The sequence below is a fragment of the Rhamphochromis sp. 'chilingali' genome, assembly GCF_963969265.1.
Source record: "Rhamphochromis sp. 'chilingali' genome assembly, chromosome: 11".
NCBI classification, from domain to species: domain Eukaryota; kingdom Metazoa; phylum Chordata; class Actinopteri; order Cichliformes; family Cichlidae; genus Rhamphochromis; species Rhamphochromis sp. 'chilingali'.
The window spans coordinates 9,666,512-9,692,054 of record NC_137938.1 but is presented as its reverse complement, the minus strand read 5'-3'; the positions used below and the strand labels follow the sequence as shown (position 1 = coordinate 9,692,054).

At 40.8% G+C, this 25,543-nt stretch overlaps 1 protein-coding gene across 5 annotated transcripts in view; it reads right to left on the bottom strand.

Annotated features, from left to right (window-relative positions):
• Positions 1 to 25,543, bottom strand: part of col14a1a (collagen, type XIV, alpha 1a) — a 169,455-nt gene that overhangs the window by 123,635 nt on the left and 20,277 nt on the right. For all 5 annotated transcript variants that reach the window (XM_080895344.1, XM_080895342.1, XM_080895343.1 and 2 more), the window contains 2 exons: positions 22,780 to 22,923; positions 22,206 to 22,292 (listed from right to left, as the gene is read on the bottom strand). In XM_080895344.1, the coding sequence (XP_080751470.1) occupies positions 22,206 to 22,292; positions 22,780 to 22,923 (231 nt within the window). The remainder of the gene's footprint in view (positions 1 to 22,205; positions 22,293 to 22,779; positions 22,924 to 25,543) is intronic.

Below are 25,543 nucleotides of genomic sequence, written 5' to 3'. Positions count from 1 at the left end.
TTGGTTAACTTGTGTTAATCTTGGCCTCAGTTTCTTGTTCTTAGCTGACAGAACTGGTACGCAGAGTGGCCTTCAGACTCTGCGTACCAGCCCATTTTCTTCAAGGTTCAACATGTTGTGCAGTTAGAGATGCTCTTCTGCATCTCTAAATGCACATCATGTTTGTTGTAATGAGAGGTTATTTGCTGTTGGCTTCCTATCAGCTCAAAGGAGTCTGGCCATTCTCATCTGACTTCTGACATCAGCAAGGCATTTTTGTTGAGAGAACTCCCACTCAGTGGATATTTTCTCTTATTCAGACCATTCTCTGTAAAACCTAGAGGGGGTTTTGTGGGAAAATCCCAGCAGATCAGCAGTTTCTGAAATACGCAGACCAACATGTCTGGCACCAGCAACCACGCAATGTTCAAAAGTCATTTATATCACCTTCATCCCCATTCTGATGCTCAATTTGAACATCAGACGATCATCTATACCATCTCAAACATACAGTTAAACAGCTGTACCTAACAAAGTAGCAAATGAATGTAAATTGCTCCCTCGCACATCCATCAGTGTGGTAGGAAAAGCACTTAAGCGCAAATGAAGACTGGGGCATGCAGAGTAAAAGCGCTTCCAGTGGTTTAAAAGACTGAAACAGCAGCATTATAAAAGTAGCAGCCCATTTCCATCACTTCAGACTTACATAAACTTACTGGAGACCTACCACAAGTGTTTCTTTCCAAACAAATCCTTACAATACAGGGACTTCATAAGAGTGGCATTTTTTTAACAGTATGACTGCAATATAAGCACAGCACAGAAATCAGTTCATTCATTGTAATTTATAACAGCTCATCCACCTTTCTTTGGTATCCTGAAAAGAAATATATCTACTTAAATTTGTAACATAAACCACTTTCCTGTCTACAGGAAAGTAATCGCTATTAATCTACGACATGCTCATAATGTCGGACCTTTGTGTCTCATTGAAGAAAAATCCATAAAGCAAAGAGCTGACAGTAGGAAATGTGGATTTATTTGTGTTTTGACTAAAAATTCAGCTCCTGCCAACTTTAACAAAGCCATTTGGAACTAAGCACAACAGGGTCTTTGGTTTAACATGTTAATTAGCACAGGCGTGTGCTAAATTGCTTGAAAATAAAGAACAAATATAAAACATGCTGGGATGTATTTATTCAAACAGTGGCAGTGATGCATAAATGCTATAAACACAGCAAAACATGCTTCGTAACATTTACACTTACCTCACCATCTGTGCTTTCCGTGTTATCGATTCAAGCCAACACTTTCTCAAGATAAAAATTAATAAATAAGCTACATCGTCTAACGATACACAGGTATTTATTTCAAGAAGCAATTTTTCAGACGGAGCCTTCTGTCTGCTGTCTGTGTGCGTCTGACTGTTTGAACCATCCATCTGCTACAGGCGGCCGACAAACGAGAGAAGGGAAAACAACAAGGTCGGGAGATAGCTGATGACAATCTGTGGCTTGCAAATGCAGAACATTGAAAAAGGTGCCCGTGAAATGCACAAAGGTTATTGTTTTGACAAGGGAAAAAGAGTGTGATTTTATATCAGAGTTGAATAATACCCCTTGTTTTAAGGAGAGGAAAAAAAGAAGGCTTTGTTCGGGACTTTCGGCAAAATGGCAAAAGGTTGTAAGGCCAAAGATCATATCAATATCTTTGTGGAGGTTACTCTATTACAAAACAAACAAACATGGCCTTTAAAGAGACTCTAGCGTTAAAGGTTTTATAGGAACAACCATAAATAAGCACCAAAACAGGACATATAGATCAAATCAATCGAGCAGCTACTCTTTGACATAAAATTATAGATATTCATTTTTTATTATCTATAGTAACTAAATAGAATGGCAAGGAAAAGGTTAATGGTTAAGAAAGAAAGAAACCAAGGGTGGGTGTGTGTGTGTGGGGGGGGGGGGGGTTGTTAAATGTGAAAAGCCAGCAGGAGGTGGTAAACAGAGGATTAGAGGGTCAGTAATTACAGCTAAGTACAGCTCGCTGGTCATTCCTGCGTCTATTGTCAGGGTGGTGAGAACGTTAATTAGGACCCATCGGACCCAGCAATCAAGGGTGCTGCGTCCTTCACATTACTCCTGCTGACATCTGTCAGCACTCTGTTGAGTTGACCATAATGTTTATTTAATTGTTAGGGCAGGTTATTTTGTCACCATTTAGGTTACTTAATGTCATACATTTATTTAAATTTTCACATAACCAATTTTTTATTTCGATTTTATTTGAACCACAGTCGGCCTACACTGAACTATGAGCTAGATGCCAAAGCTGCCTTTCACTTCCTAGCGCAAGCAACAGTAATCGAATACTGACAGACACTAAGGGAAATTATGCATCTCACTTATTCACTGGTTAGGACTGCTACTAATTTCACATTAACCATGTAGGGCGGCACGGTGGCACGGTGGTGTTAGCACTCACAGCAAGAAGGTCCTGAGTTCAATTCCACCATCAGGCCCAGGCTCTCACCGTGTTCGTGTGGGTTCTCTCCGGGTCCTCCGGCTTCCCCCCACATTTCAAAGACATGCAGTTAGTGTATATACACAACACTATTTATTACATATGACTTTTTTTTTTTTAAACCAGCTTGTATATGCATGTTTGCACTGAGTAGGAGATGCTCTGTATCTCATTGTACAACTGTATAGTGACAATAAATGCATTCTATTCTATTCTATTTAGGTAACTGGTGACTCTAAATTGCGCATAGGTGCTCAAATGGCTTTTAATAGTTTTTTTTGGCAGAAATAGCCCTGTAGATAAATTTGATCCCATGTGTAGTCTTTCCCCACAAGCTGCAAAACTGTGACATCACAAAAACGTGATAGTCTCTGTGGCAACATTGATTACGATGGTGGAGGAATATCACCAACACAGCATTATCAGATTGAGAGGCTCATGGACATGATAACGTAGTTCTCCTAGCAAAAAAAAGCACTCCTAGTATGTTTCTACTGTAGCTGTATTATAATCTCAATATGCTCTCTGATAGTCACCAGTAGGCTAGTCAGAGGTTCTCCTTCTTATAAGCCCCATCTGTCTTTTTTCTCCTCTTTTGCCCTACCTCTTTCTTCCCTTTTTTCTTCTCATCTAACGCCTCTGCTGTGGGTCAAAGTGTGTACGGGGGGAACAGAGTGAAAGCAAAGAAGAGAACCAAAGTTGGAATGAAGGTAAAAAGCCAAAGTGCTGTATCTGAGGGCAGCGAAAGGTCACAGATGTATTGACACTTTCTGTGGAGCCAAGTCTTTCTTTTGTCCAAGTTTATGTTTACTCACTTCACTGCCTCTCTCCACTTCACTGCTAAGCTCATTCCACCTGCCTGACTAATGGGCGACACTCCTGCCATGACATACAAAGTGTTATGACAGAGTATAATTTTCATATAGGTAAGCATTTCTGTCTACAGAAGTACTGCATTGTTACTGTGTTTTATAAAAGACAATTGAGTTTAGATTTTTATATTTCATGTGTACAGTACTGTGTAAGAACTATACAGCCTCTGTTGCCTTAGCTATTGTATTTCCATGTGTTTGGTCATTTTTCTGTAATTCACTCTGCCTATTTCCCATTTTCTCAACTAGAAATTAGTCCTGGATCGAGACTTTTATACAGCACTGTAAAGTAAAAGTAATTTTCTCATAGGCCAAAAATAATGCAATTCTATCATGGGAACAAGCCACCCGATGTTCAAGGCTCAAATTTACATTTTAACATTTTAAGGTTAAAAGGCTTAGTGGTGGTACAATAGAGCTCAGAAAAAAGAATAGTGTGATGGTGAACCAAAATACATATGGAACCCTGAAACTAAAGCAGCTGTTATGTTCAGTCATCATGTTTTATTAGATGCTTACTGCTGATTTCAATTCTTTATGTAGTTTTTCTACATAAATACTGTACGTGGTGGTGATGATTTTACATTTTTATAGGTTAGACTGAAAAAAACCCCACAAGACCATTTTTCCCCGTGTCACACCACTACTTTACAGTCTAAACCTTGTTTGCTTGGAAGCACATGGTTAGTAAAGGTGCTGAATGAAACTATTTACATACAGACACACACGTGGACATAATCCCAAGCATAACTGGCATGCATGAGCGTGATTAGACTGCCCACCTGTGTCTATGGGAAAGACGAGACCATGTTTTACAATTCAAAGCCCACAGAGTCTGCAGAGCTGTGGGGAAAAGTATGTGGCTCCCAGACAATTGGATTAACTTGTGTGGGAGTAGAGTAATGGGTATTAGAAATGTGCACTGTAACAATGGAAGCCACTGTTGGCTATAAAGTCAGGGAGCAGCATCAGAGACTAAACAGGACTGAGGGTTGTGAGACAAGCAGTTAGTGGGAACACTTGTTACACTACATAGCCACTCAAAAATGCTCATGGAGGCTTAAAAACACAGTCACTGTTGGATACATGCTTTCTTCAAAGAGAGATAAACTAAAGCAAAGCAGCTTTAGTTTACACTCAAACGTATGCATGCAGAGAGTAATAAATGTGCAGCAGAGTAACAGATAAATTGAGAGACTCCTATCAACACATCTAAACACACACGCATGTAGTTTAGAAAACTTTTCCACCCTCGTCGTCTCTGTTCTCTTTGTCTGTCTCTGTTCTCATTAACAGTCATTCTTCCCAGCCGGCCTTGATTTATTGCTGACCTCTATTTAGCCAGGGATCAGACAGAGTGTGCTGTCATTTCAATCTCTCTCTAGTTAAGTTTTATTTCCCCCGTCACTGTGATTGTGTTTCAGTGTCTGGAATTAACATTGAGGACAGTGACAGGCATGCAGATGGATGGAGAGTAGCAGCAGAGAGAGTCCCCACATCAGTGAGAACCCTTCCTTTATTATCCTAGACTGATTCCTTAGTGAACAAACTCTTACAAGTGCACTTCACCTCTAAGATGAGGCTAATTCACTGCACAAATAATTTGACACTTACTCCCAAACAGCTTAACTCAAGTTGATTTTTAATTTTTTTTGCTATAATACTCAAAGTATTAGCTTCACTGAAACAATGTTATCCGTGGGGTGAATTACTTATTTTATGTAAGGTGTTTTCTCAATATATAGTTTCAGGATGAATAGTAATAAGATCAATTTCTCCACCCAGCAGATTACCATAAAGAACCAAAATGTTTCATATAGGCAATTTCCTCTAAGTTGTAGCATAAAAGGCCACTTAATCTCAACATTGTCTGGTCCTTTCCGCCCCCTCTGATCATGTGTAGGTGTGTTTGTTGAGTGCTCTACCAAACGGGAGAGAAAGTGTGGATCGCATTTAAAGAGACAACCACAGTGAAGCACCAGTTAGGTGAACTGGCCTTGCTAGCCAGTTTTATATATCATAATTTAGCACAGACCTCTTTAACATATGTGCTACAAAGAGACATAGACAAATTTATTAAAGTGACTGAATGCTTACTTTCTAGAAAATAATAACTGGCTAAATTTAGAGGAAGTGTCCAACTAGCCATTGATACGTGTGGTGTTGTATTTCCATTAAATTACAGTAAGAACAGTAACAGGCAAATTCCAAGATACATTACAATGTTGAAAGTATTCACTCACCCTTTCAAATCTTTGAATTCAGGAGTTCCAATCATTGTCACAGGTGCGTAAAATAAAGTACCTCGGCATGAAGACTACTACAAAAAAAATGGGTCACCCTCAGGAGCTCAGTTAAAACCAGCGTGGGGCCATGATAGGATGCCACCTGTTCAGATGCAACATGTCCAATTGTGAAATTTCTTCACTACTAAATATTTCCACAGTCAGCTGTTAGTGGTATTATAACAAATGGGAAGTGATTGGGAATGAGAGCAACACGGCCACAAAGGGGTAGGTCACGCAAAATCACAGAGGTCAGCAGATACTGAGGCGCATAGTGCACAGAGGTCGCCAGTTTTCTCTGGAGTCAGTCACTATACACCTCCAAACATCATGTGGCCCCAAGTACAGTGAGGAGAGAGCTTCATAGCATGGGTTTCCATGGCCGAGCAGCTGCATCCAAAACTAACTTCACCAAGTGCAATGCAAAGCGTCAGATGCAGAGGTGTAAAGTTCGCCACCACTGCTCTGGAGCCGTGTTCTCTGGAGTGATGAGTCATGCTTCTGTGTCTGGAAATCTGACAGACAAGTCTGAGTTTGGCGGCTACCAGGACAACAGTATTTGTCTGACTGCGCTGTGCCAAGTGTAAAGTTTGGAGGAAGGGGAATTGTGGTGTGGGGTTGTTTTTCAGGATTTGGACTCAGCCCCTTAGATAAGCAACTCTTAATGTTTCAACTAGTGCTGTCAGCGTTAATCTCGTTAAAATGACGTTAAAAGGATAAACCGAATTAACGCGGCAAATCTCAGTTTGGGAGTTAACGTGGGAGGGCTGCACGGCGTCAACGTGTTAGCACTATGTAGCCCCACGCACGGAGCGATCCGCATTAACTCGTTAACGGAGATTTGCTGCGTTAATGCGGTTATGGCGTTAACGTCATTTTAACGAGATTAACGCTGACAGCACTAGTTTCAACATACCAAGACATTTTAGAGCATTTCAGCTCCTACCTTTGTGGGAACAATTTCGGGATGCACAAAGCAAGGTCCATAAAGGTAAGGATGAGCAAGTCTGGTGTGGAAGAACTAGACTGGCCTACACAGAGTCCTCCTGACCTCAACCTGACAGAACAGCTTTGAGATGAATTAGAGCTAGGCTCATCCAACATCAGTGTCTGACCTCTAAAACACTGTAAACCCAGATTTTGATTCAACTTAAAAATAATGAGTTCTTATCACTTAAATATGTCTAATTTGTGAACATTACTTGTTACTTTTGATTAAACTGAGCTTTTTCATGTCCTTTTTTATTGTAATTGTGTTTTTAAGTCCAATCAATAATAGCTTCTACTGAAACAAGTGCATATTACTTAAACATCTGTAATTTCTTTACATTAATTATAAATTCTAAGTAAGTTCTACTTTTTATTAGCCTATTTTATTGTAATTATGTGTTTGAGTTCAAACAACTTAATATAATCAAAAATCTAGTTCATACCAGTTTTGACAGAGTGGCTTTGAGGAGCTCTGGACCTTGTGAAACAGAGCAGACATGGAACCGAACACACATGAACAATTAGCTGCACTGAAGCGAGCAAGTTGTCCAGCCCACGTTTTGTGCCTTCGGTGAATGACCAGAGTTTAGTCACAAAACAAAAACAAGCACAAAACCTACACTGGTTGCTTCTCCACTGATAGGTGAAGTAACAAACCTAATTACTGATAAGTTAGTGTATTTTATCGATAAGTTATAAGGTAGTTAACCAGCTAACATCGCCCAACACTTCCTTAGCTAATGTTAGCTATAAATTCACTGAGAATGTTAGCTAGCTAATTTATAGCCACAAGTTCTTTGTTTTTAAATTGATTTCACCAAAGGGGCTCTGTTGTACTCATCAAAATTATATTACAGAGAAATATTGCAGTCTGGGTTGATGCATAAAAAGATAACACTATGGTTAACTCATCTGAACATGAACATGTTTTGTTTTTACAAGTTTTAGGTGTTTCTGGAGTTCAGCACAGTGGTTGTTAAGAGCCTGAGACTGGAGTTCTACGAGGCCCTTGACCATCACAGTCCCAGACTAATGGAGATCTTCAAGTCAAAGAGGGGTCTCACAGACAGATGTTACCTGACCTTATGCAACAAACAAATGTTAGTTCATTTTCAAATCTTTACGTAATAGAAATCAGTTGGCTACTTGATTGAACTTGAACGATCACATCCTGTCTTATCCTGTCTTCCTTCTCTCACCCTAACTGGTCGCAGCAGATGGCAGAACCAGGCCCCTCACTGAGCCTGGTTCTGCCAGAGGTTTCTTTCTGTTAAAAGGGAGTTTTTCCTTCCCCCTGTCGCCAAAGTGCTTTTTCATAGGGGGTCATATGATTGTTGGGTTTTTCTCTGTATGTATTATTATAGGGTCTAACTTTCAATATAAAGCGCCTTGAGGTGACTGTTGTTGTGACACTGGGTATGTTAACAGGTTAACAGGGGTTCCAGTACTTAAATGGTTGTGCTTTTTATTATGTTTGCGATCATATTGTTCAGGGTGACATATTGACTCTATTCGAAATGTGTGATCTCCTCTCTCCTCCTTCATTCCACCAGACTTCGGATGTGACGGAGGTCAGATGCCTTGTCCTCAAGGGGCTTCCTGTCATTTTCGGCAATGATCCATCTGCCTTCTTCAAGTTCTTGTAAGGAACTGATTTTTCTTTACCTCCTCTTATCCCCCATTCCCTAGTTCCACCTGTTTACTACCTCTCCACTTTTCCCTTGACCTCCCTTCCCCTCTCTCCACCTCCCCTTCTCTCTCTCTACCATACATATTATTTAAAGGTTTGCATATGTTAATAGTTACTTTTTTATTGTTATTATTGTCATTGACTATCCCAAGTGATTTTCTGTGGCAGTGGTTGGACACTGGACAGGGCAGGCACATCAGCTTTGTACATATAGAGCCTGTTTATAGCACTGTGTTGTCATGTTGACGTGATGATCCTGTGTTCCTTTTTTCACAACACTGATGATGAGGAACATTTGTACAATGATGTGCCAGTGGAGATCCTCTTCCATGAACAAGAAAAATTTCTCCACACATGCAGTCCCTTCATCGCAATGCATCCTCAGTGGGAATCATCTTAGGGGGCAAGGTTGTGATGGATGTTGAGAACCTGCCCCAGGCCATGCACATTGTCTTCGGCCTTACCTATGCATTGCATCTCAACTACCCAAAGTTTTTTTTACAAAAAGTACTTCTGAACTCAAACTTCAAACACTCAAGAATCAGCAGAAAGGTGGAGGGGAAGTATGGGCTCTCCATGTAGTATTTTGTTTGGATTTTTGTTCACCCTCCAGTTCTCTCCCTGTATTCTTTATTTTTTGCCGTTCCACAGACAAAATTGTTATTTGTTGATGTTAAGATACCAGTGTCCTGCAGGGCTGAGTTTCTCATGTTAGTTTATTCACCATATTTCAACAGACACAGTTCAGTATTGTAAAGAATACATTTTCTATTACTTTTGTTGCTGAAACAAAGACATCACCAATAGTAAATTGTTGCATGTATTTCTTTTACTGGCTCTATTGATTGAAAGATATATTTTGATTTTCAAGAACTGTAAAAGTTAAGTTTGATCAGTGAGAATATACAATTTAGTTTGGTTGGTAATGGAGTAATGCTTACTTAATAAGCTGAGTTAAACATGGTAACTAAGTATCTTCAGTTACTGTATTAGTACATTCAAATATTCCATTCCTTTAGGGGCTCAAGTACATTGAACGTAGTCCAGTGCATTTGTTCAACTAATGCTTCATTACTTAAAAAATATAAGGCAACAAGTTACCTTGATTTTTTAAAAGTAGATTCAACTTATCCAGGTTTACAGTGAATGTGCTTCTGGAAGAAGAAGAATCCCATAAACACTCCTAAACCTTGTGGAAAACCTTCCCAGAAGAGCTGAAGCTGTTATAACTGCAAAGGGTGGGCCGACATCGTATTAAACCCAATGGATTAAGAACAGGATGTCACTCAAATTCATATGTTTGTGAAGGCAGACGAGCAAATATTTCTGGCAATATAAAATAGTAACTTTGCATTTGTAGATATTTGTGTTTTTGACCATCCTAACTTTGTAAACAATGTTTGAAATAACCATGAACCCCAGTCACGACTCGCACTATTCAGCGTGTTTGTGATGTTTTTTATTTGCAATAAGTTTCATTTCGGCACAGTTGTTTCGTCCACAACCAGAAAGCCTCCCAGGTGACTCCACTAAAAAAAAGGGGTGAGAGCATGATTACAGGATGAGAAGCTGCTGCCCTGCCAGCCTCCCTGGCACTGCCCCTCGAGCCTGCTGCACCACCATAGCTGGACTGGCCATCGGGCATACCGGGCATTTGCCTGGTGGGCCGCTGGCGATTTTTTGTTTTTATGGGCCGATCGATATTTTTTTTTTTTTTTTTTGGAAGGGTTTAAATAATGAAAGGTGTTGGATTGGCCAATTGGTCATGATCCACTCTGGGCTGGACCAATTACAGCCGAGGAGGTCGGATGCACCCTCCCCCTTGTTTAGCAATCTTATAGACAACTAAAGAAAATGAAGAACAAAAAAAGAAAAGGAGGTGCAGAAAAAATTAGGGCCAAAAAGAAACAAGCCCTTCAGGCAGACGCTGCCAAATGTGTAAAAATAACTGAATTGTTTGGCGGTAGCTATGGCATAGCTTCCACAGATTTAGCAACATCAGCAAGTGGTGGAGGCCAGCAGGTGGATAAGGGAAAGGGGAGGCAAGAGGAGGAGAGACCCGAGGCGGCCGCCGGTCATAGTGGCAGAGGAACTGAACTTCAGGTAAGAAGTTATGACCTGCTGTCTATCTGTGTCAGATATAAACCAAGTTTAGTTGTAGTTTGTTTTCGTTGTGCTGACTTTTTACAGTCGCTTAGAATAACTGGTACTGCGTACTAGCTAGCATGACGGAGTTTATATACTGCTGGGCGGGTGCTATGAAGTTACTGATAGTAAATTTTATTTTATGCTTAAGGTTAGTTTCTCAAACTCCTCAAAATCTTAACAAATTGTGCCAATCCTTACATGTTGCACCAGGCTGATTTATCATCAAAAGTGGAGAAGTCTGTGACAGAGGAGACAGAAGAGCAGCAGAGAGAGATGGAGCAAGAGAGAGAAATAAAAGAGCAGGAGAGAGAGATGGAGAGATGACTTTATGTCATCCATGAGGGATGCATTTGACATATGTTTCACATATTATAGCCCAACAAGTTACTTATAGCAATTTAAATACGAGCAATCAGTTTTTGGCAGACAATTACTTTTTGGCACAACACCGGCTATTGCAGTTAATAATACAACAGCTTCTTGCCATTTTTTGTGTTTCTTTTTATCGCTGTGTAACTGAGTTCAATTTAAAGCCTGCATGCGCTAGTACCTCTTGCCACAAGTTCCCAGAATCCTTTGCGGTTTTACCCCTGAATGACGTCACATTTTTGGTGGGCCGGTCTCTAGTCAAAATGCCCGGGCCGATTTTTTGTCCCAGTCCAGCCCTGTGCACCACCCCTCCCCTGCAGAGAAACTAGGCCACACCTCCACCACAATAACCTTGACAACAGGTGTTTGTAATAGACAGGAATTGTCTGACTTGTCTATACACATCTATACACATCCACAGTGAACACACAAAGAGTTAATAAGCTTTCTAACTAACCGGTGGCAAGACGGCAAATACGCATTTTCCCCAATATGCCACAGTCATCCTTAAAGCAAGCATTACCTCATGTGGTCAAGCTTGCATCAGTATAATGAAGGTGTTAGTCATCCTTGCTGATACAGATCATGTAATATGACTAAAACGCCACATCAGCAACATAGTGATTCTTAGAGCTGTGGAAAAAGTACTAAAACAATTTAAACACTGAGCACAAAAACCATTTGAACATTTAAATGGAAATTTAATTGGTCTGAAAGTGAGTTTTATTTGTGAGTAACTTTGTGGTTGTTTACCATGCCTAATGCCAAAAATCCTGACACCAAAGAGCTACAACACCAGCTTGTAAAGCAACGATCTGACGACTGTATACAGCTTCAAAGCGACCTTTGTCTACGGCTGAAAACAAAGTACAGTGGGGCAAAAAAGTATTTAGTCAGCCACCGATTGTGCAAGTTCCCCCACTTAAAATGATGACAGAGGTCAGTAATTTGCACCAGAGGTACACTTCAACTGTGAGAGACAGAATGTGAAAAAAAAATCCATGAATCCACATGGTAGGATTTGTAAAGAATTTATTCGTAAATTAGGGTGGAAAATAAGTATTTGGTCACCTCAAACAAGGAAAATCTCTGGCTCTCACAGACCTGTAACGTCTTCTGTAAGAAGCTTTTCTGTCCCCCACTCGTTACCTGTATGAATGGCACCTGTTTGAACTCATCATCTGTATAAAAGACACCTGTCCACAGCCTCAAACAGTCAGACTCCAAACTCCGCCATGGCCAAGACCAAAGAGCTTTCGAAGGACACCAGGAAAAGTATTGTAGACCTGCACCAGACTGGGAAGAGTGAATCTACAATAGGCAAGCAGCTTGGTGTGAAAAAATCAACTGTGGGAGCAATCATCAGAAAATGGAAGACATACAAGACCACTGATAATCTCCCTCGATCTGGGGCTCCACGCAAGATCTCATCCCGTGGGGTCAAAATGATCATGAGAACGGTGAGCAAAGATCCCAGAACCACACGGGGGGACCTGGTGAATGACCTGCAGAGAGCTGGGACCAAAGTAACAAAGGTCACCATCAGTAACACACTACAACGGCAGGGAATCAAATCCCGCAGTGCCAGACGTGTTTCGCTGCTGAAGCCAGTGCATGTCCAGGCCCGTCTGAAGTTTGCCAGAGAGCACATGGATGATACAGCAGAGGATTGGGAGAATGTCATGTGGTCAGATGAAACCAAAGTAGAACTTTTTGGTATAAACTCAACTCGTCGTGTTTGGAGGAAGAAGAATACTGAATGGCATCCCAAGAACACCATACCTACTGTGAAGCATGGGGGTGGAAACATCATGCTATGGGGCTGTTTTTCTGCCAAGGGGACAGGACGACTGATCCGTGTTAAGGACAGAATGAATGGGGCCATGTATCGTGAGATTTTGAGCCAAAACCTCCTTCCATCAGTGAGAACTTTGAAGATGAAACGAGGCTGGGTCTTCCAACATGACAATGATCCAAAACACACCGCCCGGGCAACAAAGGAGTGGCTCCGTAAGAAGCATTTGAAAGTCCTGGAGTGGCCTAGCCAGTCTCCAGACCTCAACCCCATAGAAAATCTGTGGCGGGAGTTGAAAGTCCGTGTTGCTCGGCGACAGCCCCAAAACATCACTGCTCTCGAGAAGATCTGCATGGAGGAATGGGCCAAAATACCAGCTACTGTGTGTGCAAACCTGGGAAAGACCTATAGTAAACGTTTGACCTCTGTTATTGCCAACAAAGGTTATGTTACAAAGTATTGAGTTGTATTTTTGTTATTGACCAAATACTTATTTTCCACCCTGATTTACGAATAAATTCTTTACAAATCCTACCATGTGGATTCATGGATTTTTTTTCACATTCTGTCTCTCACAGTTGAAGTGTACCTCTGGTGCAAATTACTGACCTCTGTCATCATTTTAAGTGGGGGAACTTGCACAATCGGTGGCTGACTAAATACTTTTTTGCCCCACTGTAGCTGGATTGAGTCAAACAAATAGCAAACACCTCAGTGGCACAACTTCATATTCAATGCTCGGAAAGGCTTGAGCGCTGCCCCATAGAGCGGTTTCCTGCCCAGAACAGGCTTTCTCTTTTTCTCTCTTACAAAAAAATGATGGTACACAAGAGCTCAGAAAAAGATTTTCTTTGTTTGCCTGTTTATTCAGACGAGAGACACGCAACAGACTGATACACCTGTCGTTTGCTCAGTGGCCTTCAGTGTCACTCAGGAAGGCACACGCATTCACATTCATCTGTGAGACCCATAGGCCTGTGTGAGCGTAAGCACTGAGCTCCACTGGGTTTTAAGGTGTAAATCCAACAGCTGTTTTCAGAAAGGCTTGTGTCGTTCCACCAGAGACCTTTCGCTGCTTGTCCTCTTGATCTTTAATCCACTGTCTTGTTCTGTACCTCTTCACTGAATACACAGACGCAATGACAGAACAGACACTGGATGTATGCGGAAAGCAGCACATGGCCTACAAACTTTCTCTCTATACCTTTCTCACTCATTCCTCTACTTGTGCTTGTTTGTCTATCCTTGGTCTTTTCTTTCTACTTTATGTCTATATAAACATTTATTGAACTACATATGTGTGTCTCTGCATTGATAGCACTCTCTTATCATATCTGGTTATATTTTAACTCCATGCACATTAAGATCTCTAGACATGGGTGTTGCACTGAAAGAAGGCATTTTTGTTGCCATTCAATAAAACACCAGCTTAAATATTAATTTGGTCAGAGGCATAGCCTGCCATCCCACCCACTCCCCACTCCTCTTATTCTATCTTTTAGTTTGTCTTAGTCAGGCATAAATTACAGTGTGATAAATGTATACATTCATCAACTTAAGGGAAGGGAAATGGGCCAGTAAACTCTGGAAAGACACCTTACTGCAGCTTACCCATTTATGAGGCACTGGAAAATCATGGAAATGTATTCAAAACATAGCTATAGCTCTGCCTGTATACCATAATAAAACAGTTTTCTAACTCTGTACTTGAATCAACAGGTCTCATGTGCTTTATCAGCTGCAAAGGACAAAGAGCGATATATTATAAGGAAAGGAGGGCATGTGAGAGTAGCGGAAAGAAGGCAGGAGGTCTCGAAGTACGACAGTTGTAAAAGTAACGGCACTTGGAAGTAACTAAACGCGGAGCATGAAAGTAAATACATAAAAGTGCAGATTTAACAGGAATATGAAAAAGAACCAGTGTTAACTGTAACTGAAACCGAGGGTACAAAAGAGTAAAAGCAATACCAAGCATGCAATCCGAACTTGAAACAAGCCACCAAGGACTGAACAGAAATGTAGTAATAATAACTCAAAACCATGGCTCTAACACCAAGGACAATGACAATGTCCTTGTTGTTAGAGCCATGGTACCATATTAAGTAGGTAATAACCTTGCCCCATTTCACTTATTGAATGCCATATAAAACTTAAGGTTTATGTAAAAATATGTGATGTTGCATCATTTTCACCCTATTTAAAAACACTGTTAGCTCAGGTCTGCTTTAATTGCACCTGCAGAGGACGGAGTATTTCAGCAGAAACAGGCAAAGACAAAATGTCATAGCTCACCCCACATCCACAGAACACAATGAAGACAGAGTGAAGAGAAGTTATAGCAGTGGAATCTGTGAGGAAGTGGGCTCTAATTATTCTAATTGACCTCTGCACTTAAGAAGTCCTTGCTACTAATGACTAAAGTGCCATTAGCACACACACACACACACACACACACACACACACACACACACACACACACACACACTTGTTAACCAAGTATCATACAAATAGCTCAATTCACCCATGAACGTCTGCTGTTAATGGAGGACAAAAATCTGTCTATGTCACAAGACCACACACACACACACACACACACACACACACACACACACACACACACACACACACACACACACACACTGTGTGCAGGCCTGCTCACGCATCTCCGAGCACATCCAGCATATTTGAAGATGACATTTCTTTAGTCCTCTTTCAGCAGGAATTAGCACACACACACACACACACACACACTCACACACACACACACACACACACACACACACACACACACACACACACACACACACACACACACACACACACACACACACACTGTGTGCAGGCCTGCTCATGCATCTCCGAGCACATCCAGCATATTTGAAGATGACATTTCTTTAGTCCTCTTTCGGCAGGAATAATCTAGTAGTTGGAAAACATCCAAAGTAAAGAGTAAAGCAGCTCTTGTAATGATACAAGAAGTGAGAGCAGACAGAGATGAAACGTGTATTTCTGCAGGACGTTTACCTGAGCTCCCTGTGTGGTTTATTCGTATATGTTTTCCCCTAAATACTTCTCTTCAGTCCCATCCTTTCTTAGCCCTTCATGTGCCACACCAGTTTGCAATAAAACCGCGTTTCACATTCGTCACATCATTACTTTCACATCACGTCTACAACATCCATTTTAAATTTCTTGGAGCCTTTCACGCTCTCACCATGACATACATATTTGGTTCATTTTGCTCTCAAATGGAAAGAAGTGATGTAATGTTAAGAGGCCTTCAAAGGAAATGATAGGATTCCCTATTAGTTATTTTGTGGCCTGCACGTGCTTGAACGGGCTGCATGCCTTCCCTGTATTTGCCTCCTTTAATCTGCGGTGTTGGTTTGGGCCTCTTCCCTTAATCTCTCTGGGCGTGTGCCATTAGGGTGACACATCTCTCTGGCCACAAACAGTTGACCTCTTGTGTGTCCAGTGAGCATTGCACAGACTGACTAAATGAAAGAAGAAGGCTAGGAATGTTTTTTTTTTTTTAAAGGAGAGAGAAATACACAAAGTCTGTGGAAGTCTATAAGTAGTAATTCAGGAAGCTAATAGGGCAATAAAAAAGCAGTGGACACAGACGCAGAGAGATAGAGAGGCTAAATGAATCCTAAAGCTAGAAATTAGCAGAGCAAAAGATATAGAGATGTGCACACACGGAGCTAAACGTGGTGTCAGAGTTGAAATACGTATTAATGTGACAAATTAAGGTTGGCTGTAAATATAGAAACCTCACTCCTCAGGTGTGTGTTTGTTACCCTCTGTAGAGATGATGGATACCAGAGGACTCTCTGTCTCACACTAGCAGTGTGGTGAATGTCAACAGAATCTCATTGGCCTCGAGTTCAACTTTAACTGCATCTGTCCCTTGGGTTGTCTGTGTGTGTGTGAGCACTGGATCCAGGCCTCAGTCAGGGAGGGAGGAAGGCAACACTCCACTCACATCCTGTCAGCTAATATCTATTGAAGAAGGCGCCGTTAGCGTGGAGGAACGAAGAGGCTTTTACCCATTACTGCTCAATGATTTTCACTCCGATTGCTTCATGTACGAAATCCACTCAAGCGTTTAACGAGCAGACCGGTAATAATATGAGATCAGTTGAAAAGGTCTGAAAGGCATCAGCACCGTTAGTAACGCTGACAACTCAGAACAGGAACAGTTACATCGATATGAAAACAGAAAGTGATCGCTATAATATGTACAAATGAGTTAAACTGACTCTCACTCTGAGCAATCGTTGGTCGGATGATCCATAAAAACTCTGGTGGGTGGGATTAGAAATAAAGAGGGGAGAGCTGCAGGAGGAGGGCTGTCTGTCTTCTGCAACATTATTGCCAAAAGAGATAAATTTGCTTTTTTCTACAAACTGTTTTTTTTCTCCTATTTATTTTTAAATCACTGTGGTTAATTTGACATTACAGGGTTAAGATTTCAATAAAGATTAAAAGACACTCGTACTTACTCATAGTTACACTGTCTTCTGAATCTTTATGTTCTTCAGAGTGGCAAACATCTGTTTTTACATCTTCTAACAGGCTACTGAGCTAAATCGGTAAAAAATATAGTCATGGACATACCTAGACACATGCACACACTCATACACAGACACACAGATGTCTATGGTCTAATATTCTCCAGCTGTCTAAATTATAGTTATTATTTTTAAAGAAACATTTAGTGCAAATTTCCACAGAAAACACATTACTGTCTTGTAGTAGTTGTCAGGGGACAACTAATGGATTTGTTTGAGCTTTTTTTAAGCTAAAAAAGCACTCAAATATTTATTATTGCTGGCTGCTGGATTCCATGCGACTTTATTTTGGAAGAAACCATCATCCACAGCAATCAGTTCATGTAAAAAACAATGGAGGCAGAATCTGTATAGCTTTTAACTCGTCCTCTCATTTGTGTTAGGAGCTCAAGTCTTCAGCCTCATTTCATAGGTGTTTGTATTACTGGTCTCTTTAGGGGTGGCCACAGAGGATCATGTACCTCCATCCTATGTGTAGCATCTGTATCCTTCTCTTTCACTGCCTCCTAACATGCCTTCCTCCTCTCCTCTTCCTTTGTCTTTGGCTAACAGTAGCAGTTTCCAGCTCAGGTGCTGACCAGCAGCACCTGAGGCGGTTGTTGTTGATCCAGGCACTGACCAATCTGGTATAGAAATCATGTTCCTTATGATCCGCATGTTTGATGTGGCAAATATTTTACGCTGGATGCCCTTCCTGACACAACCCTCCCCTATTTGTAGGAGAGTGTGCGGCCCCACAGTGACATTCTACATAATTAACACTCACCGGATGCCCTAAAAACACTAATTAGAGAAGAAATATTGCAAAGGATTTCCAAGTTAAATTGTCTGTGTCATTTAGAGGGAAGAATGATAAAAGCTGTGCTTCTTCTGGGAGAGAAGCTGCTGAAATGAACTCAGACTTTTTTTCAGTGGCGGCATCGAATCAAGCACACAAACATGGCAACCTTTTGAACTGATGTCATTCGGTCTCAATGGATAATAGCATTACACACTATTTGCTCTGCCTCTTAGTCCAAGTTAAAAATGGAAAAAAAAGCATATGTTGGTGTTTTGACACTTTGGACTGTGGGAATAAAATATGAACAATCAAGTATGCAGACTGTTTTTCAGTGTTTTTTCCTCTTTTTTTTTGCTGGCAAAGATGAAACTGTCCGATACAAGTGGAAACTAAATGTCTGACAAACTCCGTTTGCAGCTCCTGCTGACAAGGAGCTGAATATGTTTTTTTCATTCAGTGTCATTAGCTTTGGAATAATTTATAGACTTTATGAGCTGCTGTTGTACCTCATCTGTCCTTTTTTCCCTCATCTCGTTTCTAGCGAATCCATCCTTATGTTAACACAAGGAGATTCACAACAAAGATTTCTTAGAGAACTGTATTCCAGAGACAAATGTGAATATAAATTTTTTTTCACTTTTAGCTGGTGGGAAGAGCAATGAGACCGCTACCTCGTTTAAATTAGTTTTGTCCTGAAAACAAACTTTTTTTTCCTCAGACATACAGTAATTCACGAGAAGAGCAGAGTACTGTGACATCACTGCACCCATGCGTGTAGTTCACACAGTTAAGCACTTTTTCTGTCACTTAACCAAAAGTCTGACTGACTTGTATGTATGTATATTTTCTGTTTCACTTATTTACTGCCTCTCTTCTTGCCTTCATAGTTATAGATTAAAAAAAACAAACACTTTCTTTGGAGCAGTGTAATGATCAATCTGCTCCATCACAGTTTGTTATGAAAATTAGGTTTTATTTTTGCTGCTTTTCCCTACAGATGATGCCACTAAAGAAAAAAAAGAAGGGATAAAAAGCAAAAGAGTCTTCAACTTAGAAACGGATATTCAAGGAGAAAACAAAATCTCTTCACATCTTCCAGCAGCGAGTAGCAGAATCCAGTGGGTTGATTTAGAGGCTGTAGGAAAAAATAGGCTTTAAGTCCCTGACCAATGATCTGAGTCATCAGCTTTTAAGGGGTGCAGGCCTACAAATGACTGACATGGACAGACTCCAAACTACAAACCGAGGTACAAACCAAGGTAAAATCTCCTTGAAAAGCTTCTGCTGTTGCTCAGAGCCAGAGACAGTCAACGACACCCCAAGAGCAGACAGAAAATTTGTTTCATTCAAAGCTCCTGGAAAGAACAAAGTCTGTATTTAGTGCAGAGGAGCCTGTGCTTACAGTCTGCAAGATATGGTTAAGTCGTTTGTACATTTTTAGGTTGGCCGAAGTAGCTCTGCTGCCCAACTTCAATGCATCGTCGTAATAATGTTCACAAAAAGAGTTGTTGTGGTACTTGTCATACTGTCCAACTTGGTTTTCCAAGTAGAGATGCTTAACAGTGTCTGACGTATTTACTAAACATCAAGCTTAAATGCAACACACACTCATAAATTGTACACACAGCTGGCTCGAGTGCAAAGAAATAACCAACCTGTCTGATGTCTGGAACACATACATTCGGGATGTAGAGATGGGATTATGTGCGAGCTCTTAATAAAAGTTTTTGTAAACAACCCACCCTAACAGGAAGCAAACTGATTACTACTCTGGAACAAAGTGCTGCACACACACAGAAACACACTTTCTAATGCATCGTGCAGCGCCATCTCTTTGGAGCTTGATATTTCATTGTTATTATCACGATCGAGGACAGTAGAAGACACACACACACACACACTGAGCCTGATAGAGAGGAAAAGAAAGACACCGTTACGTGTTACGGTACATAAAAGGGCCTCCTTTATTCATCCACAGTTACCCATTATCATCACTACAGTACACAAAGATGCAAACACCAACACACACTTTCACAAATACGACTGAAGCACAGCAGGATATTATTATAATCCCCAACAGGTAGGAGGCAGAACACCAATCAAGGTCGCCTCTAGTGGAGGGCGAGTGGTTCTGATAACAGCAAACTGAAGTAAGCTTTCTAATTTGCTTACCGATAGGAAGGAGAAGAGGAGCGGAGGGGGAGGACAGCACGAGAGAAACAAAGAGGAATAACATCAAAGATCTAAACCTGTGTGTGTGCATGTGTGGTTTGGGTTGACTGCAGGCAAATTCACCACGCAAGCTCACATAGAGTATTTTTGGGAAACTCAGCCTGATACTAGTTACGTATTGCTAGTATCAGTTACGTATTGCTAGTGAATGAGTGGTTATATTTGAGTTACTGTTGCCTTCCTATTATCTCAAAGCAGCCTGACCTTTCTCTTCTGACCTCTGGCATCAACAACATATTTTCATCCAGAGAACTGCCGTTGCCTTCTCCCGTTTTGATCCTAGAGAAGGATGTGTGGGCAAATCCCAGAAGATCAGCATTTTCTGAAGTATTCAGACCAGAAAACCAACATCAATGCCATGTTCAAAATCGCTTAAATCACCTCTCTTCCCTATTCTGATGCTCAGTTTCGATTAGATTTGTTTTCTATAGAAACAGCTACAACCTCAGTCTCTGCTGACATATACCGTTGCTGTCATTTTAGTTGTTGTTTAAATTCTATTTGCCAGATATAGCAGACAGAAAAGCAATTTACCAAAAATGAAAACGTAACATGAGAAAAATGTAAATACATCTCATTTTCATATTACTATAGAAATATATAGATGTGACAATCAAACATTATTTATGGTGAATTCATCACTCTTCCACCGCTCGCTGTACAGGTTAATATACTATAATAAGACACTTTAAGTGCCACTAGAGATTGCATTCAATATGAAACCTGTGATTTACTATCAGTGTGTTTTCCACCCAAGAGCCAATTTATTAAGTATTCATGGATATGAATTGCTCAGTGATTCTCTCCTGGAGAGTGCATGTCGGTCTCTTGCTCCAACAGCAACTATGAAATGCACATACACAGTTACACGGTAAATTGCCTAAATAATATATATGTACTATAGTCAATAAATATGATGACACACTGTACAGTTTAATGGAAACTGGACGCCTAAACTATACTATATAACCACACTTATATTTCTAAACAACCTCAATCTTTTAGGGCCCTGTGATAAATGATCACCAGCACAAAAACCGAACAATAAGCCAGCCTGAAGCAAGTATGCTTAAATAATAAGTACGGCTCCACTGAATAATGACTGTCTGTCTTTGTGTACACTTCAGGCTACAAAACTGTGATGAAAACGTTAGAGAAAGTCAAAAAACTATTGCACCAGCAGCAGTTACAGTGTTTCAAATCTGACACCGTTCATGTCTTCACATTACCGGGCTCGTCTTTCTTACACGAGCACACACGGAAAACTGAATTGCAACAATCAATTATCTATAGCCAGAGATTTCCAGCTGAATTCACTGTTATGGGAAAGAAATCAGCAGACAGGGGACTATGCAAGTATACGCTCAATAAAGAAAACAAATGCATCCCTGTCTTCTTTTACATTGCATAGGAAGAAGGTTGAACCATTACGCATTTTAATATGAGGACATCCATGCTGCCAGCTGAAAGAACATCTCGGTTTTAAGAATAAACACGCATGAATCCAGACATCTTGCATGGGAGCGGGAACTCAAGTTAGCAGGCAGCCACACAGACACAAGCGAACATTGTTGGTCACTTGCCTAACTTTAGGAGTTATGCTGAAATAATAATAATAAATAAATAAATTCCCAAAAAAAATCACAGCCACAAATGATTTGCCAGTCAGGCAAAGATGATTTTGGCATCTCATCTCAAAAAACTTCACTGTTAACCTGTTGGATAAAAACTCTTCATGCAGGGAAACACGGACAGACACGCTGACTCATACTTTTTTGGCCTTCTGATCTATGTAACTGCCCCGGTGGCTGTTTATCCTTCATCCAAACATCGCTATGGAAACTGACTGGGAGACTCTTTAAGCAGAGTCCAATTCATCAGCGCGAGTCGTTTTATTTATATGTTTCATGTGAGGACAACTCTGCATATCGTCTCATCTCCTGGAAACAGTGCATTTGTCCTACCTCCAGAGATCTCGTTGGCGTTCCTCGGAGGAGCAGCTGAATCGGTGAACCTCTGGGACTCAGTCTTGTCACTCTCATTTCTTTCACCTGCAGAATATAACGAATTCATAATTTTAAATTATTTTAAAAACAGTTATTTCAGAAAGTTTCTTTCTATCTGGGTCTCCTTCATTATAGTGTAATAAAATATCCCAAACCAAGTAGTACATTACTCAAGAATAGACACAGGCGAGGACACGGCAGAGGAAAAAACAGAGTGTAACGCAACAGATCAAAGCTGAGTAACAATAAGAGAAAGGGCTACATGAGGAGGAGGAAGAGGGTGAGGAAAGACGATGAGAGGTAATACGCAGAAAAGAGGAAAGGAAATGAGAGGAGGGGAAAGAGAAGAAGTCGAGACAGGATAAAAGTAGAGAAAACTGAAATGATGGATAAGAAGATGAAATAGGAGTGAGTCGCATAACAGAGTAAGGTTTAGCAGAGGGTAGGAAAAACACTAAGAGGAGACTAGTCATCAGGAGAAAGGCAGAAAAGATTTGGGAGAATATAAAGCAGGAGTACAAGATGAACCAACCTTTAAATCTGCCCTGAAGTGGTCTGCTCTGCTTGTTGCCGCTGACTGCGATAACACTGAAAGTGTAGACTTTAGAAGGACTGTAGTCTGTTATCAACACGCTGGTGTCTGATTTAGATACTATGATCTCCCTCTGCTGACCACCTGACAGAGAAAGGGAAGAAGACAAAGAAGTGGAGTGGTGAGTGTTCGACTCAGAGACTTTAATTCATGTATTTGAGTCTCTGGTAGACAAACATCAGTACTCTAAGTGCCAGATTGGTAAATTTGGCGATCCCTGAATCCCACTCATGGGTGAATTGCAAGTTTTAAGTTGTGTAGTTTTCTAAGCACAGATGTTGTTGGTTCATTTGAATATCAAGCGAAAAAATAAAGAACATGTTTTTGATGCATTAAATATCAGGACAATAAGCAATAAGTTGTGTATCACAAACATTAGTAAATTGGTTTGTGTGCTATTCTCCTCCCTCCACAATATTTTGCACCTTTAGAAAGGAACTCGCAGAAATACACATGAAACCGGGTCAGTCCCAGACATTCCCGAGTTCCCACCTCTTACACACGTTCTTGTCGCTTTGCTCTCTTTGTAAATAGCAGCAGCAGTTTGTTTGCACTGGTGCAACACTTTAGTGCATGTAGCCATAAGACACCAGCAGATGAAGCACAGTTACTGACTAATACTCCGCTCTAACACTGAAGGCAGGATAAAATTAAGCACTAAATCTTTAATGCCCAGTAAAAATAGAACAGCAACCTCTTTGTGACTAGTTGCCCAATTTCTGCATGTCCCCCCCCAATCCTCACAGTCCTCTGTGTGTGTGTGTGTGTGTGTGTGTGTGTGTGTGTGTGTGTGTGTGTGTGTGTGTGTGTGTGTGTGTGTGTGTGTGTGTGCGCGCACATGTCCTCTCCTCAACCGTTAATCCTCATCAGGCCAACAGGTCGTATTATCTCCTCACATTAATTTTGACCCAGCAATCAATCAGCCATCAGTAAGGTGTGTGTGTGTGTGTGTGTGTGTGTGTGTGTGTGTGTGTGTGTGTGTGTGTGTGTGTGTGTGTGTGTGTGAGAGAGAGAGAGAGAGAGAGAGAGAGAGAGAGAGAGAGAGAGAGAGAGGGGGAGTACGTGTCCGTGCATGCACTTCCTCAGCTCTTCTGTCGCCGGTCCCTGCGGGGTGCTGACTAATGACACCTCTGGGAAAAAGGAGATAAATCCTTCTGAAGGCAACTGAAGATCAGGTGAGGCAACTGCATTGATCAACTCCACAAACTGGAGGCTCGGCCCGTGCACGCGAACCAAACTACTATTAATCAACCAAACAACAGGGCTCAAGTCTAAGGCTTTGACTTGGTCTATATATGAAAACTGACTGTTCATGTCTTATTTTTCTCAGAGCCTCCTCCTAAAGTTTCTTTTTAGTCCTTCGCCTTCACAGATCACCTCAATGACTGACTTATTAAATGGGAACAGCGATGGATCAAAGATCCTCTTTAGTTTAGCATCTCAGTAACCCCAGCAATCAAAACATCTTCATTTTTATTTTTACAAAAAGACAATAACCCTACTAACTGTCATCTTATTAGGCATTACAAGTTGCAGCTATTTCTGTCATTGATCCCGGGCTTCATACACATGCAGCATCTCTGTGGATTAGTTACAGCACACATCCCCTCCATAAAACCATACATTCTCATTTTTAGATTTCTTCTTGTAACCCAGTGAGACAGATCATCCCACGTAGTGAGTTTTAGAGAAGAATGTTAGACTGAGCCAGGCTAACAGTTTGGACCTGCTTTCAGTTTTTATGTTCAGGCCCTGGATCAATTCTCAGTGCCCGAGTGATATTGATCCTTTAATTTAATGCTCTTATGCAAAGTAAAAAGGTGTTTTTCTCCAAAATGTTGAATTAATCCTTTAAAGTCATTGCAAGTCTCACAAATTCTCACAGCACAAAGTGATTTGTTTGAAGTGAAGTACATCAGCCGTGGAAAACTCATTAAAATCATCATCTATCATTATCGAGTGTAATTAAGCAGATTTTTGAAGATTATGGCAAATAAATTGTGCTTTATGTTACTTTCTAAATATTCAGCGTTAGAAAGTTGGCTAGGAGCTCATGGTAATCTACTTAACATAAGTACTGGTACAACCATCAGGCAGCACACACACTGCTGCAGTCTTTCTTGGCCAACAAAATCCTTTTAAAGTGACAAAAATGTGCAGAAAGAGTACATCCCAAAAAGAGACCATAAAACACAAAGTAAAACACAGAGGGATTAAATAAAAAAATCATAAACAAAGAGGTAATAAAATGGTTTCGATAGTTTAGGTTGCGCTCTTCTGTCTCTGCCTGTTATCTCTAAGTTAAACTGCATTTGAATGTTATTTAAGCTTTACTTGCATATATCTTTCTAGTTTGTTCTGTGAAATTTATTTTTAGATAGATGTTTGCAGTGGCGGTCCTAGCCTGTTTGGCGCCCTGGGCGAACACTCCCTCTGGCGCCCCCCCCCCCGACACACACACACACACACACACACACACACACACACACACACACACACACACAGAAAACATATTAAGGATTGTACATTAACATAAAACTGTTGCCAGAATCATACTGAAATTCACCAGAGAAACATACACACACACATATGAAGAGAGAGTATGCATAGTATGCAAACGGCTACCGGACAGCCATCATAATTCATCATATAATGAGAACAGGACAAATCTCGTTCTCTCATCTCTCTAGATACTGCACTGTAT